This window comes from Eptatretus burgeri, chromosome 12, assembly GCF_056783735.1.
Source record: "Eptatretus burgeri isolate ZD-2024b chromosome 12, Ebu_testis_v1, whole genome shotgun sequence".
NCBI lineage: Eukaryota > Metazoa > Chordata > Myxini > Myxiniformes > Myxinidae > Eptatretus > Eptatretus burgeri.
In genome coordinates, this window is record NC_140972.1 from 23,513,963 (window position 1) to 23,531,906 (window position 17,944).

The 17,944-nt window shown below is 45.6% G+C and overlaps 1 protein-coding gene across 2 annotated transcripts in view; it reads left to right on the forward strand.

Moving 5' to 3' along the window:
* Positions 1 to 7,251: 7,251 nt before the first annotated feature.
* LOC147015256 (proprotein convertase subtilisin/kexin type 5-like) overlaps positions 7,252 to 17,944 on the forward strand; it is a 117,685-nt gene continuing 106,992 nt past the window's right edge. The window contains exon 1 of one of the 2 annotated variants that reach the window (XM_085849836.1): positions 7,252 to 7,676. In XM_085849836.1, coding sequence (XP_085705962.1) covers positions 7,472 to 7,676 — 205 coding nt within the window. In that variant the 5' untranslated portion in view covers positions 7,252 to 7,471. The remainder of the gene's footprint in view (positions 7,677 to 17,944) is intronic. The other variant, XM_085849835.1, reaches the window with a different exon arrangement.

Below are 17,944 nucleotides of genomic sequence, written 5' to 3' on the forward strand. Positions count from 1 at the left end.
CAAACAGAAAACCAACAGAGGTAAAAACAATGACATCCATTGATGAGGATCATCCCCAAATGTTCCGTCTTCCCTCCTACTCAATAGCCACTGGACCATTCTTTGATAAACATTATTGTCCATGAACTTCATCATATTTTAATGCACTTCGTCCAGCAGTCAAACCAACTTTTTTTTTTAAATCTCAACACAGAAACCTCGCTTCTGCAATGTCTTTAACACCATGTTCTTGGTTGTGTTAACCTCTTTAGTGGATGAATAACATCTTCCCCGAAGCTTTTGTGGGGGGGGGGGGGGGTTACAAGGTCAAAGCTCATGGAAGAGCTTGTACACTAAACAGATCACGACAAAACAGAACAGAAGCGACAGTAGTGAGATGTGTGAACACCAACAGTAAGGTTGAAGGACAAAATAGAGGGAGTAGAGGGAGCCTTGGACAAGTAATGTATGTGGGGTGGAATGAGTGGTAGGGGAGGTTGTATTGGGTGGAACATATGGATACAGTAGCAAACTCTGAGGAAGGAAAAACTGGAAATTTGGAAGCAGGTGGGCTTGGGGGTGGGGGTTAATGGGGATGGAAAAGATCTTGCTTTTTGATGAGGCATGACCTGAGATAGTGATGAACATCTGTCTTGAAGACTTGGAAGGAAGACTAAGATTTAAGTGTGGAAGTTGATTCAACAGGTGTGAAAAAAGAACAAATGAGTGGAGGTTAGCAGTGATTCTGGATTGTGGGAGGTTCACCAGAAGGTGGTTGATGGTAGAGCACGTGCACCCGGCAGCAACCTGGGGGGGCGGGGGGGGGGAGACCAAGAAGGGAGGCAGTAAAAGACAGATCGACTACTGACCTGTCTGCGATGTGAAAGTGAGAGGCCCAGAGACTCACCTTCGTTATCGGACATTCCAATAATCTTGAAGGCCTTGGTTTCCACGGTGTCAAGCTGAGCAAGAAGTGAGGCAGGGGAGCCAGCCCAGAGAAGAGAGCACTTCATCTTTCTGCGGTTGAAGGCTTTGTAGGTGGATAGGAGTGGGGAGCCGAGCCTCTGGAGACAGGTCTTGCACATGCGTATTGACATTCTCATGTTGATTTCATGTTTATCAATCACGAAGTATAGATATGACCAAACGACATGATGTGTTTGCTTTAATTTCTCATTTCACATCGTTGTAAATGATGCACAGGAACTTTTTTCATTACAGCGTATCCAAGATTATTGACTGACACTTTGCTTAAGAGGCTGTCACACCTTGACGTTTTAGCCAGGGTATGGCAAGGTATCAAATGTATGGAAAACGCTGGCGTACGCTGAACTATTGATGGTTTTTTTAAGTTTTGGGTGTATAATAACGTGTTGGACGAATGCATAACGTATTTGTAACGTACACAAAACGTTTCAATCACATATAGATAACCTATACCAACGAATGCTGAGCATCTTGTCGGCGTTCACAACCTATGCCCAACGATAGTCTAACTTATGCATAGCGCGGCAGCGTATCGCCGACGATCACGTGGCGTAGGCTATTCATAGGCTTTGGCTCGACGATTCAAATCATAACCGCACTAGACATCGAAGTGTGAAGCCGCTGCCACACCTTGACGTTTTAGCCAGCGTATGCCGACGTATGAAAAATTTGCCGAACCAAGCTGGCACACGTCGAATACGTTATGGGTAAGTTTTGTATACGTTAAAAGCACGCTGGCATACGTCGTAGTATGGTGGCAGACGTCATAGTACGCTGGCATACGTCGTCATACTCCGAGTACGTTGAGAAATTTTCAGCATGTTGAAAATTTATTGACACACGTTCCGCATACGCTGGCATAAGTTATCGGCACGTTACGCGATCGTTGACACACGTCCACATGCGTTACTTGTACGTTACTCATAAGTCGAAACACGTCGACGTAATGGTTAGTGTCAGTGTTCCAGACTCCCTGTTTTTTTTTTCTTTTTTTATCTTGCCAAAACGAAGTTTTTGCAAGATATGTTAGTCAGCTTATATGTTTTTTTTTTGTTTTTGTTTTTTTTTTGTCTGTAATCACATATAAAAAATTCTGCAGAGCACAGTTATCATTGGAAATTTTTGTAATTTCGCATATCAGAAGCCTATAGAGGTCCCTTTCAGCGCACAAAATTTTGAAGGTCAAAGGTCAAGGTCACTTTGTCGCAAATCAGGGAGTCGACGAAACCCTTATTTTTTTCGTAATTTTGATCGGATCGTCTTCAAACTTCATGGGGATATAGTTCATGGTCTGGAGCTCAGCTGATTAATTTTTGGTGGCGATTGGCCTTGACCTTCATATGTTTTTTGGTTTTTTTTAGTCTGTAATCACGTATAAATCACTCTGCAAAGCACAGTTATCATTGGAAATTTTTGTAACTTCGCATATCAGAGGTCTATAGAGGTCCCTTTCAGCGCATAAAATTTTGAAGGTCAAGGTCAAAGGTCAAGGTCACTTTGTCGCAAATCAGGGAGTCGACGAAACCCTTATTTTTTGAGTAATTTTGATCGGATCGTCTTCAAACTTCATGGGAATATAGTTCATGGTCTGGCGCTCAGCTGATTAATTTTTGGTGGCGATTGGCCTTGACCTTCATGGTTAGCGCCTGAGGTCAAACATATTTGACCCCAAGATCAAATTTTCAAGTTTTAGGAACCATATCGTGTAGTACCTCAAATTGAACACCTCGATGAGTGCTTTCTAGATATGTCAAGCTTGAGACATTATGACGTCATTTGGTGACGTTATGAGGCAAACGCATATTTTTCATGGTTACTCTGTAGAACGATTCTCATCGGAATCTCTCGTAGGCAGATATTCCTCAAGGAGTCGCTCCTGGTGGATAGCAGCTCTGTTCACCTCAGTGTGACCTTAAAGAAGTCACACATGGTCACCTTTTGGCAAGATACGGGTCACCCTGCGTGTGACATTGGTTTATTTTTTCTTCGGTATGACAGTGTTCGGTATCCCGGTATGCGGGTGACATTGGTTTATTTTTTCTTCGGTATGACAGTGATGTTGACACTTCGATTTCTGGTGCAGTTATGATTGAAATCGTTGAGCGGCAGCCCATTAATTATATTATATTGTTGCGAATTTGCGCCCGCCGGCGTGCGATCGGCCACGTGACTCGAATCGCGGCACGTCGCCCACCGGCGGACAATTCTGTCGTGACCCTCTCGGACTAATGCCGGGTGCTAGTCACGGGTGGGCCTTTCGGCCTCACCACGATCGTGCCAATCGGCCACCCGCTTGGGATAGGGTTGTTCGCCAAACTCGACCTACCTCAGTACCCACGCAGATGGTAGACCGGGCGATCGCACCTCGCCGCAGGTCGACTCCGGACACGGGCTGCTTAAGCGATCCGTTCCGTGCTATGGGGATAACCGAGCGGTGTTATCGTCGGCCTCGACGGTTCCGATTAATTATCGGGCGTATTAAGCCCACTACCAACCCTTTACGTGAAGCAAGATGGAGATTCAATTAAAGAAAAGACGAAGCGAAATGGGAAAACAGTTCAACATGATGCACATTTAGTCCACGGCACACGGAGAGCACACATATACAGCCAAACAGAATGCACATATATCAAATGCTACAAAAGAAACAATGACGCAGAGATACTACCGACTACGCGAGCACACGGCAACACTTAAACAGTTTTACTTCACAGACGGCGCTGACACACATTTACTCAAAAGCAAAATAAAAGGCCACCCTCAAAGACAAGGGAGCAGACAGGGCCTGTGGGCCAATATTTGCGCGGGACCTGAAGGAGCGGTCAGGTCCGCGGGACCGGGTGGGTCCTACCCTCGTCTTCGTGATGAGCCGCAAATGTGGCAGTGCGGCGGTGCCCTGTCTTCGTGCTCCTTCGCGGGTTTCGTTGGCACAGCTTGGAGTGGGGTGGGAACGGGGCCCCCTTTTCGCACTATCTCAGCGCGGGGGGAAAAAGGTGGGGGGAATTGTTGATGCTCTGGGGAAAGAGTATAGCTGGCTTGCTTGGGTCCCGTGACAAGCGATTCCACAGCGACCTCGTCGCCGACCGCCGTCTTCCTTGCCTCGGACCCGAGCTCCTCGGACTCTTCCCCCAATTCTCCTCAGCCTCTTCCCCCAATTCTCCTCAGCCGACTGCCGAAAACCACCGCGATGCCCTCGCCTCCCGACTCCACTCCGCTCTTCCAAACTGACTCTGCCGAGATTCGCCTTGCGCTCGGTGCTTTATAGGCCGGCAGGAGAACCCATATGCAAATTTCTGGATCAGGACAAGCTCGGGGGCGGAGCCACGCTCGCCCATAGGACGGAGAAAAAGGGGCGTGAATCTCCCCTGATCCTAGAATTTGCATATCTCGATTCCACACAGACGTGCCTAGAGGCGGGGCGAAGCCGCCCCCGCGCTTGCTGATTGGACGGATCAGAAGTGGGCGCGTAGCATTCCTGATCCGAATTCTCCTCGGAAAGGCCGCATTTTGCACTCGCGGCTCGGCGCGTATCTTGTACGAGCCCAGGACAGCCCGACGCTCGGTGCTCACAGGTGGTGCGGGAATGGCCACAGAAGGAGAGAGGTGAAGGTGGTGGAGGGTTTATGGTGGTGGTTTATGGCCATGGTGCCGTTTGGAATGGTGGTGATGCGATGTTTGCGGGAGCGAGTTGTGAAGGTAAAGATCGTGTCTGTTGGCGTTGTTGTTGTTGTGAAGTGAAGTTGTGCTTGGTGGTTGTTGTGTGATGGCGGTTGAGACGTGGTTGGTTCAAAATAAAGATAAAACAGAAAAACGGCTATCTCAAAGCGTCGCAGCCCGGATGGATCACATAAATTCCCTCTATACAACGGGTTTGGGCTAACTACACATGTACTTGCAGAGATATCTCACCTACGGGACCTGAATGGTGGTTTGCGAATTTCCACAACCGTAACAATATCATAACCGCACTAGAAATCGAAGTGTCAACATCACCGTCATGCCAAAGGAAAAAAAAACAAAACAAAACAAAACAGGGAGTCTGGAGCATTGACAATAACCATTACCTTGACGTGTTTCAACTTATGAGTAACTTACAAGTAACGTGTGTCAACGATCGCGTAACGTGCCTACAACACGTTACTCATAGGTTAGAAATAAGTTTCTGGTACGCTAAACATTACCTCGACGTGTTTCGACTTATGAGTAACTTACAAGTAACGTGTGTCAACGATCGCGTAACGTGCCTCAAACACGATACTCATAGGTTAGAAATAAGTTTCTAGTATGCTAAACATTACCTCGGCGTGTTTCGACTTATGAGTAACTTACAAGTAACGTGTGTCAACTATCGCGTAACATGCTTACAACTTATGGCGAAGCGTATGCGGAACGTGTGAGTCATACGCTGGCATGCATGGAAAATTTATCTAACAGTTCGGCATACTACGACGTATGCCAGCATTCTACGACGTATGCCAGCGTGCTCTTAACGTATACAAACTTACCCATAACGTATTCGACGTGTGCCAGTGTTTTAGCCAAATTTTTCATACGTCAGGCATACGCTGGCTAAATCGTCAAGGTGTGACAGGGCCTTTAGAAAGAGCAATGTAAAGGTGCCAATGTGTGAAGACGGTTGTTCAATCTACACACCAACACATTTCAAGGTCTCACCCTGGCTCTTATTTATAGTTATTGAGGCTTGGGCTTCAGTATGGGCCACAGGTCAGATGCCCAAACATTTGCTGGTGCTCCTGGCTCTCCATTATTCTGACTTCACATGCTCGCATTATAAGACTTAGTTTCCTGTCAATATTTTGTTTCTTTGGAGGCAAGTTTTTTTTAATGTTGGTAATACATTGGGCCCTGGATAATTCCTGCCAACAGTCTCCGAGCCCTGGACCCTGAATCCGCCCAAATTGGGCTTTAAAAGCCGAGCCTGAAGCGAATGGGTTTAACACAGAGAATTGTTAATGTTAAAACCAACAAACAGTCGAGTATAATAATTCGCTCACTTTAACGTTAAAACACAAGTTGATCGGAACCACCCTAACTTTCCAAACAATTCACTGGACACCCCGAGTACAATCACCAGGTTTCACTATCTCAAGTTGCGGACGGATTATAATGAAATTTGGTGGACATGTTGGGTGTGTGAAAAGAACAAATCTATTCGGCTTTGGTGAAGATCAGGATCCAGATTCCAATCTGAGAATTTTTTATTTTTAAAATTATTGAAAAGTGATTCTTCATCATTGAAAGGTGAAGCCAAAAACTAGACATAGCCGGCTAAACGCCTCCTCTGGACATATTTCAAAACGTCATTGGACAGATGAAGATAAAACTTGATGGATGAGTTTGGTCGGTGATGATAACAAGCTGATGAGATTTTGATTAAGGTCCGGGTGCAGATCCGATCTATCGGTGGAATACTAAACGTATACTGTTCAGCCTGGCGGAGGTATGCGCTCTACGGAGTGTCGTTCTTGATATAACTTGTAATTCCCACTTCCAACAGGAACGGCGCTACACGATGCACATTTCCAGAGATAATTTGCCACTTGTGCTGAAACAAACGTTGTTGTGAATGTTTTTGACCACCAGAAACATTCCCGGGTACACTTGAGTGCACCTACCAAGTTTCAAGTCATTCCGTCCAGCAGTTTCGGAGTGCATAGAAGACAGACAGACAGAAAGACAGACTTTATGTAATAGATTTATTTCTTCAATTTAGAAGCTGTAGAGGCGCAAACCCGAGAAATGTGAACTTTTATTTCAATAATGCATCCAAACAGTCTTCGAATCAGAAGTTTGAATTTGGACTTGATGAAAACCATTGTGACATTAGTGGTTCTATTCATGGCCCCGGTCATTCCAACACACTGCCAAAGCATTCACGATGCAGAAACTACACTAGGCAGGTTGCCATTGCTCTCACGAGCTGGTGAGAAGTTGGCACTCAGGGCACGAAGTTGTGGTTTGGTCAGGGTACCAACTACCAACGCAGGTCCAAATGTCGAATGAGCGAATGTTAACAGGTGTGGTTCACATGAAAGCCGCGAAATGATTCACAGCCAGGGTGATGATCGCACGTCCAGGGTAAATATTTGAGGTTCGTGTGTTCGAGTTGAATCTATTAGGATCAGATATTGTGCTCGTGAGGAATAACCTGCTCTTTCGGAGAGTTGGTTCGTTCAACATGTCGTGCGGCGAGAAGTGTAAGGGGAGGAGGAGGAGGAGGAGTGTGGATGGGGAGTGGGATGGGGGGTTGGATGGGAGTTTGGGCAGGAGGAGGAGTAGTAGGAGGTCGGGTGGGAGAGTGAGTGTTTGGACGAACACGACCGATCAGCCAGCCAGCTACTCGGGTAAAACTTCACCAAACGAAGTTCTTCCAAGTAGAGAAGACTTTCCATCTCGCGAAGAACGGAGAAAAGTGGGAAACTTTTGAGATTCCACTTTATCTCGGTTAAATACCGACCGAGTTCGGTGATCCAAAGCGATCGTCATGTCGTCCAGCGCGATCTGGCTGCTCCTGCACGTGTCCTGCCTGGTGTCGGTGGTGTCGTGGACACTCGCGGCCCAGAAGTCCGCTCGGACCGAGCACTGTTCCGCCGGACACTATGCCCTCGCCGGCCGTTGCCACCCTTGCCATGCGACTTGTGCCGAGTGCGATGGGGGAGAAAGTTTTAACTGCACAGTTTGTGGGCCAGGTGAGCTGCATGAACGCAGAAAGCTGCATGGACGGCCGGTTGCTTTGCTGTTTATAGCCCGAGCTCCTCAGAGTATCGATATTAATAGCGGGAACTAAATGCGAAACCGTGGAAGGAATGGAGGATGCGCACAGTGAGTTATCGGATGTCTACATATTACGTACGCATGGAATATGGGAAGGAGATACAAAATTTAGCAAAGGAGAGAGCGGGGAGGAGAAGGAGGAACAATAACAGAAAAGGAGTGGGACGGAGTAGAAAAAGGCATCTATCTGTTTGTCGAGACAGGTCGAGGTTGCGGAGATAGTAATGTTGTGATGGTAAGGGATGATAACGTGTGTAAGGGGATGGGCGAGGGAAACGTTTTTTTTTTGGTGTGTACATAATATGTAGATTGTATAAAGACTAGCATCTGTATGTTTTGACGAAGTGACAACAAAGATAATGGCATCACACAATGCCTAATTCACGGTCGTTTCTTAACCGGTGTAGTGGGGCAACTTAGCATAACAATTGTGCATTTTGTGAGGAAAGCACCAAATTTGGCACACTAGTAGCCTATCATATTATGAACAGATTTGGATATTGGGCCATCTCAAAATTTTTGATGGCAGTGGAAAATGGCTGCCACAGCCATCAGCGGCTGAATTTGAGATGGCCCAATATCCAAATCTGATTATAATATGAGAGGCTACTCGTGTGCCAAATTTGGTGCTTTCCTCACAAAATGCACAATTGTTGTGCTATATTTAGCAAAATTGCCCCACGAGTGATGTATCAAAGTTTTCAAAGATTATTTAATTATTTACATTGATCCAAGGCTCGTGGTGGACCGTGTACATAAATCACATACAGGACAAAAGACATCGGTAGACAGTTGTACTTTAACATGAATCACAAGGATATCAGGAAACAATGGACAAACAAGCATGGTATGCGGGATTTGAACCTGGATTTCCCATGGCTTGAGCCATCAGTCCAGATCTTCAGAGAAATTCAAACTATATATATATATATATATATATATATATATATATATATATATATATATATATATATATACATACATACATACATACATACATGTACACATACATACATATACAGTCAAACTGTTCCTTGTTTGAGTTTGAAGTGGCAGCACTGTAATAGTAAACTTTTTTTTACGACGGTCACCATAAAAACTGAGTGGTCAGGCTATGTTGGCTTTTTTGCTGTTGGTGAAAGGTTTTTTTTTTAATCCATAAAGGTGTGTGTGTGTGTGTGTGTGTGTGTGTGTGTGTGTGTGTGTGTGTGTGTGTGTGTGTGTGTGTGTGTGTGTGTGTGTGTGTGTGTGTGTGTGTGTGTGTGTGACATACGAGGTGGGCTATGAATGTAAAACCTCACGGAGATGGGGAGGAGATGCATTTTGGGCTCAAAAAAGAGTCGCCCACACGAAATTCCTGCTTCGGGTGTGGCTTTACCTGCCGCTACAAAGACAGCATAGAGGCACACACATGATCGTTGCCGAGTTCGAATCTCGACCGAGCTCCTGTATAAACTATCATCCTGGTATTTTGCTTGCAGGGGAGTTCTACTGATGTGTGTGCCGTCCATCAAAAGGTCGTTAAGCCGGAGGACCCTTCTGCCAGAACTTGTGGTTGGTGGACTTTAAAAATCCCACCATGTATATGAGGAAGAAGGAATGAGTTTTTTTTTTTGCCAAAATCGTGAACAAATTCTAAATTTATGTTCACATCAACTACAGTCGAATGTCAGGCCTGACCAACTAGTTTGTGAAGCACTTGGGACAAATATGTGCCCCGGTTGACCTCACAAGAACGTTGGGACAATTGGGGAGTGTAATAGTCATAGTCGTAGTTGCAATTGTATATGTGGCTTGTCCTGGGATAATCCTTTCATTTAAAAAGAAAAACGTTTCCTTTTAACCTTCAATCCACAAAAGCTTCACAAATGAAGAAATTGTGTGTTCCTGTGTAAAGTTTATAAAAATACCGTCAGGTTTCGCTCACAAGTAAATTAATTATAGTACTTTACAGTAAATGTTTTGTTAAAAAGTATTCTGCAACAAACATCATGGATGGCTTTTCTCTTTAAAACATTACAGTCCCTGTTTTTATGGGGGAAAAGTTCACTGAACTATCTACCATTGTTAAAGCTATACAAGCGTCACAATCGACAATATAAATGATGTCATAAAAGTTTGTTTTCAATGACGTCAACTAAAGAAGGGTGGGTATATCTTTTGGGGTGTGTTTTTCCTGCCTCGCCAACTGATGTCAGCCCTTTCAATACCCCAGATAAAATTTGAGTTTCCTTTTTATTGAGAGTGAGAAGGTTTCACAGATCGTGACTGGCGAGTGACGAGTCCGTTAAATGCTTCACCGGAGGATTGTTTTGAATAAAAACAAAGTGCTTTGATTAATTATTGCTACAACTCGTGGTAGGCTGCCTCCAATTTATTTAACAATGCACAGAAATTACAATTTGAAATGTAAACTTAGGGACCACATAGTATGTATTATTAGGGTAAAAAGAAAAGAATAGGTGTTTGTCTCAATTTCGGGGAAGTGGAATAATTGTCACGAACCGGTCTCTGTACCGAGCAGCCATTCTGCCGAAGCAGTTTCATGTCCAGGGTTACAAACCTGAACCGGTTGCCACTCCGACATGGGCGGTCAGAGCAAGAATTTGTAATTTGTTCAGGATGCCGGCAAGAGCTCGCTTACTCTCCATGGAGGACACAGTGGGATCTATAATGTCCACCAACTAATACTGGCAGATGGGATTCCCAGTTTAACGTCCTTCCAAAGGACGGCACACACATTGAGCCAAGATTCAAACCCAGGCGAGACAGCACAGAGCCAAGTATGTGTACCTCTCGGCTGTCCTGCCAGCCCCCTTCACAACATGGAATGGAATTTATTGAATGAATTAATTAATTTACACAAAGCCTTCACAGGGCATTGATAAAATTGATGCAAGAAAGCTTTCTTTGTACCCAGCTGGGCAGTGACAGGACTAGGGGCCATAGTTTTATCTGCATACATGTTATAGATGTATTCTACATACATTCTACATGGTCCCCAGACAGTTATTTCATTGATATATGTACAGTTAGACATTTCCCTCATGTCTAATGGGTTTCATTGGACGAAGTGCGTTGTGTGGATCTCATCGTTAGGTCTGATTATATCTCTATCTTCATTCCAACTCTTTTCCTCTTATTCCTGAAATAAATCAAAGCAGGCACCGCACTCAGATGGCCGCCTGTAAAAACCGCAGCCACACCCTACATAATAAGAATGCGTCTTCGTGAAGACCAACAAAAGACCAAAACACTAAACGCCAACGCTGTACAGGACGCACGAGGCACGTTCTTTTCAACCCATTTCTGCATCTAATAATTGCATCCAATCCTTTCCTTCAATCCATGACACAGATCAGGGCCGGCACCACGCACACCACCGCCTGTGAAGATCACCACGGGGATAGATAACCGCATGCTCAATGGCGGATCCGCACGCCGCCTCGTGATAATTTATCATCGTACAGTACGGGCCATGAATAGCGCACCTCTTCATTCGGGTCTGCGCGCTGATTACAATGGCATCTTACCATCACGTTGTACAGGACGTACATGGCGCGGGTCTGCGCGTTGGTTCACGACGGCGTCTTACTGTTGATTTCTTCGATCACCACCACGGCCACCAATATCTCCTGCAGATGGCAGACGTCTTCTCGCACAGCCGCGTGGACACAGCTGCCACCAAGTGGAGGCATGCTGTACGGCCCAGATCACCCGGGCCGCATGGCATATGGACGAAATATGCACATTGATCGGCGCCAACCACAGCGCATCGGGGGTGCCTGAGTGGGCATGCAGGACTGGTGCAGCCCTCTGCCCATCGCCGGAGCACAGCCCGGGAGTTCGGTGTGGGCGATTCATATCGTGGGGTTCTGAGTGAGACGATTCCACAGCTCGGTGAGGTATTGTCGGATGCACCAGTGAGACCGCTTCCGGCCATGATGGCCCGGTTGTGTGGTGGCCGGAGCCCAATGTGAGCCCCCAATTCAGGTGACGACGCATCACTTCGGGAAGGCGCTCTGCCCTGCACCACAAGGTCTATAAAGGACGGATCGCAAAAGCCGTCCAGAGTCGTGAAAGTCGTGGTCATCCTCATCTTCCTTGCCCGGCTTTGGATCGGTCTCTGCGTGCACCTGCTTCTCCGTCTTCTTCTTCACCGACTCGCCGCTGGCTCCACCCACCCGCCTGACCGCCTGCTTCATGCCGTCTTTTTCTTCACACACTTGTCGCTGGCTCCACCCACCCACCTTCTCCACCCATCCGCCTGACTCCACCTGCTTTTCTCCGCCTTCTCTGGAATCTCCACTCCCTCGTCGCTGGCTCCACCCAGCTACCTTCTCTACCCATCCGCCTGACTGCCTGCTTTTCTCTGCCTTCTCCACCCACTCACTGCTGGCGCCACCCAAAGTCCTTCCTTCACGCCTGATGATCGCGCCAATTCTTTGGATCAGTGCAGACTCTTTGCTGCACCGAAGCCAAGCAGGAGACGACGCGCGTGTGTATGTCATGGTGCCTGTCCCTCGCTTAAGTTAAGATTGCAGAATAATTATATTGGGATAGGTCTGCTCTGTGTCTGCTTTTGTAAGTTGCTTGTTTTATTGTGGTCCCTCACATTTCTTGCTATCCCTGCTTTACACACAACAATAAACTATTAATTGTGCCACATGCTTTTCCTCGCCTGCCTGTTAATATATCCATTTGTAGAAATGTTCCCAGCTCATTTTTGTCTTTTCTTTCATTGATCCAGCATGGTCCGTATCCGAGCCCAGCCGTGACTTTATTACAATGATCTGTTCCTTTTAGCCGGTACGTCCTTGGAAGTGTCGCTTGGCTACATCTGATCCGGTAAGGTGATCTGGTTCGGACAAGGCGTACCAAGGGCGTCTCCCCCAGTAATTAGGTCACGTGATTATTTTTCGGTAACCGATATTAGACCGAGGACCCGAAGTCACGTATTTGACTAATTGGCGTTCACAGTCGGTTAGAGACCTGCCGCGTCACTGAGTTATCCGTGTGTGACGGCCTGCGTTTCCAGGGAGTCTGGTGGGAACCCGAGATAGCTTACCTCCCTTGTGGTCTTCTCACCCGACCCTGGCCACAACAATATTTTAGACTTATTCTACATACATATTATAGACTTATTCTACATTCAAATTGTAGAAGTATTCCACATACATGTTGTGGCCATATTCCACATACATGTGGACATATTCTTCATCTATGCTCTGGACATATTCTACATACTATATGTTGTGGGTATATTCCACGTACATATTGTGGCCATATTCCACATACATATTGTGGCCATATTCCACATGCATATTGTGGCCATATTCCACATACATATTGTGGGCATATTCCACATACATATTGTGGCCATATTCCACGTATATATTGTGGCCATATTCCACGTACATATTGTGGCCATATTCCACAAACATATTGTGGCCATATTCCACATGCATATTGTGGCCATATTCCACATACATATTGTGGGCATATTCCACCAACATATTGTGGCCATATTCCACCTACATATTGTGGCCATATTCCACCTACATATTGTGGCCATATTCCACCTACATATTGTGGCCATATTCCACCTACATATTGTGGCCATATTCCACATACATATTGTGGGCATATTCCACATATATGTGGCCATATTCCACATACATGTTGTGGCCATATTCCACATACATGTTGTGGCCATATTCCACATACATGTTGTGGCCATATTCCACATACATGTTGTGGCCATATTCCACATGCATGTTGTGGCCATATTCCACATACATGTTGTGGCCATATTCCACAAACATATTGTGGCCATATTCCACATACATATTGTGGGCATATTCCACATACATGTGGACATATTCTACATACAAATTGCAGATTGATGCGAAAGTGACTTATTGTGGCTATGGTATGCGCTGCAACAGAGAACCACAATCAAACACATAATATACTTCTGATGACTGTGACATCTCATAACCTCCTCCGATAGCACAAATTTCATCTGCAAGTGCTGGCTCATTTACCTCCATAAATAACCCAGTTACATAACAGAGCGAAGATGAAAATCTTCGCAGTTCAAATGAGATATTATAAATAGTCTTAAAATAGTCCATAAACCGCTGTAATTAGTTTCTGGAAAATAAGCTGAGGATCAACTTGTACTGATTCTCCATCTATCTCCACTGTTTCTTTCGTGTTGAGAGTCACTGCTTGGTTTGCTTTCTTGAATGTATGCTGTAGTTCACAGGCAAACCTCGTTTGACCTATTAATGTTTCCATTTTAATCTGCTGTCATACCAGTTGCTATATTCCATAAGGGTGGATCCTCAATAATCCTTGAGATGGGAAGGAAATAATTTAGGATATGAATCGAGGAGAAATATCTTTCCTTTCGTGATAGGATAGGAATGATTTCTATCTCAGAACTCAGTGCCACTAAATTGATGCATGGCGTTGTTGATTTCCATACAAGCAGGCCAAAGCAATAAGTAGCCATGTGCTCAATGAGACTCTGACATTCCATGTTCTGTTGTCATTACACCCATTATTTTATTGCTTCACATGAAAACTTGCTCAATAACATCTGTAGACGAGCCAGCTTGGAGACGATCACTTCTCCGAAGCAGACGGTGTGCATAGATGCAAATAATGTGTATGCATCAGGATTTTCTTTTCTCGGATTCTGCATCATTTGTAGTGAGATATCAGCTGATTTTATATCGACTTTGTCTGTAAGCAGCAAAAAAATGGCAACATTTATTTAATCAATTGTGGATGAAGTTGTCAACTACCTGTACTTTCTGATTTTTTTGAACTTGCAAAGTATATTGAACAAAAATATAAACGCACCAAGCGATTGTTACTATTTTACCTCGAACTCATTAATACTAAATCTTCACAACAATTTGGTTATAGAATCCATGACAATTGAGCATTAAATTTCAAAGAGTTCCTTGAGAATTCTGGCGACAGTCTTTGCGCTACAACAGCCGACACAACCGAGGTGTCACTGTCAGAGTTCACACAGTCAGTAGCGGGTGTGTCCACCGTTGGCGTCGCGCAGAGCAGTGCATCTCCGGCGCATGGACATCACCAGATTATCGATGGTGGCCTGAGGGATGTTTTCCCATTCCTGCTGGAGAGCCACACGGAGCTGGCGGACGTTCTCTGGGACTGCGTAACGTTGTCGTACGCGTCGATCAAGAACGTCCCAAAGGTGCTCGAAGGGCGACATGTCGGGAGAATATGGAGGCCAGTCGAGGACATCAATGTCCTCCTCACCGAGGAAGTCCATGCAGATCCTGGCAACATGGGGGCGAGCATTGTCGTGCTGAAACGTCACATGGTGAAGGCGCACAAACGGCACGACAATGGGTCTGAGTATCTTGTCCCTGTACCGCTGCCCGTTCAAGTTGCCTTCAATGAAATGAAGCCGAGTGCGCTCTCCATGGCATATGCCTGCCCACACCATAACACTGGCACCACCGTGTGACACCCGACGAAGGACATTGGCGTCAGTGTAGCGCTCCCCAGCCCGACGCCAGACGCGGAGTCCGCCATCAGCCCGATACAGCAGGAACCGTGACTCATCGGTGAACAGCACTCTCCTCCATCGTGCGAGGGTCCAGCGCAAGTGAACATTGGCCCAGTTCAGTCGGGTCTGACGCCCGACTGCAGTGAGGTCGAGTCCCCGGTGTGGTCGGCGGGCCCGGAGGTTGGCCTCCCTCAAGCGGTTACGCACCGTCTGGGCTGAAATGCGCCTGTTATGCGGCCCGATAGTCTCATCGGCAGTCCTCGTGGCCAGTCGGAGTCGATCCCGGAGATGTTGCAGCCTCATGTGACGATCCTGACCGGCGGTGGTCACACGTGGTCGCCGGGCATGTGGGCGGTTCACGGTGCTTCCAGTCTCTCTGAGGCGCGTTCTCAGGCAGCTAATGGTGGAGTGGTGGACATTGAAGTGTGCCGCAACGGCCCGTACTGACGTCCCAGCATTCAGCATGCCAATGGCGCGCTCCCTCAAGATTTGTGACATCTGTGGCATGTTGACATTTGGCACCAGTCCACATTTTGGGGAGGCCTTTTATAGGGCAAGCTATAGGGAGTGTTTGTGTCCTGGTCACACTCACTGACCATCACTCTGTCAAGCCCCATGGTGCTCATGGGAAGGATTACTCAACGTGTGAGTCCACACACTCAGAGTGGTCAATTTCAATGGGAACATCTGTCTTGAGCAAAACAAAGGAACCATTGCTCAAACATATCATCGGTTTGACCATTTTCCCATAATGGCAATCTTGACTTAGATATTTAGGTTGGTGCGTTTATATTTTTGTTCAGTATACATCTATCATCTTCATGTACTGTCGTCAAAAAAAGTTAAACGTGCATTCCGGCTGCCAGCATTGATTGATGGGTGTTAAGGATCCCATGGCGTCCTTCACAAAGAGTAGGGGAGCTATCACCGGCACCATGGCCAAATTCCAAATTCCTGCCCAAACCAGCAGAGAGCACTCAGCCAATGATGCTACCCCGCAGCCTTGTGCTGCAAACAAATGAAGAAGTAGTCCATCACCTTGACTCCATCATCTTCAGAAACAGTATCTTCAGGATTGCATGCCTCTATTGACCAATTTTAGTCCAAAACCAAATCCATCTTCAGGAAGTCCAAACCCAGAACTGTTTTATGCTGAATCTTCTTTACTGTCCAGGAAGGTTGTGTTCCAACTGTCATATGATTCCATTTATTCTCAGAAACTGAAAAGTATATTACCTTTCAGTATGGGTTATCATTCATGGCTGTCTTTCCAGATGTTTCGCCCGACTGCTCTCACTACACACTAACCAGTCAACGTGTTTCCAACGAAATTCGAAGTATCGACAGTTGTAAGGAGTTCATGGAGACCTGAACCTCCCATTGATGGTCAGTCCATCCCAGGAAACTAATTTATATATGGAAACATCCCAATCCGGGTGAAGCTTGGCCCAAGTCATTCATGAACCGGCTGGCCAGGCCTGACGTTTGATTAAGGTTAAGGCAGGGATTTGGAATTTGGCCATTGTGCCGGCGATAGCTCGCCTACTCTTTGCAAAGGACACCATGGGATCTTTAACATCCACCAGCTAATGCCGGTAGACGGGACACCCAGTTTAACGTCCATCCGAGGGACGGCACACACATTGATGAATCACCCTGCCTGTGAAACACTGGGATGACAGTTTATAGCTTGGTCGAGATTCAAACCTTGGCGAGACAGCTGAGAGGTGAGTGTGCATCCCTCTTGGTATCTAGGCCATCCTGTCAGCCCCTATGTCATTGTGCTGTTGTTTGTAGGAATGAACATCAACCTTTGAAAGAGCAATCGGCTCCTCAAAAGTCACAGGGATCAGTTGGAACTGAGTTATGGCTTTTGTTCCTGGTCTGACACCTGCAATGATACCCATCCCACGAAAGGTATTATGGCCCTAAAGGCCTAAAGTGTTCTCCATTTGTGATCGACATCTACAATATGCTGAGTAAAGTGACCAGAGAGAAAAACCAGGAATGTCTATCCCTTGTGATGCAGCTGCACTGATTTCAAACATTTAACCCCAGAGTTGGATGAGCAAAACCCAAGGCTGTTTTGGGTATATACAATAAACTTGGATGTAAAATCATTATTTGATTCCACTGCAAGGCCTCACTTTTCATGAACACACTTTTCTCGACATTTCGTATGTTATTCACCTTATGCTCTTTGTGTTACTCAAAAATCACAATGTAACAAACACAGGAGGTTTCAGAAAGAGATAGCTGCAGTTAGCTTGGTTAAATGCTTGGACTATGGGTTAATGGGTTATAATGCGATCTAGTATGGACTATAGATGGAAGTCAGCTGTTTCGACCCCCTGGAGAATAGACTAAAGCAAAACGAGTTGTCATCCTTTTTTTTTTCTTGGTGGGCATCCTGATTGTGTGAGTCACACTGCTCTTTAGCATTTAAAGATACTAGTTTTGAACCCGTCATTTCGCTGATGGTAGTTGAATCAATAACATATATATGTGTATATATATATATATATATATATATATATATATATATATATATATATATATATATATATATAAATATATATATATATATATATATATATATATATATATATATACATATATATATAT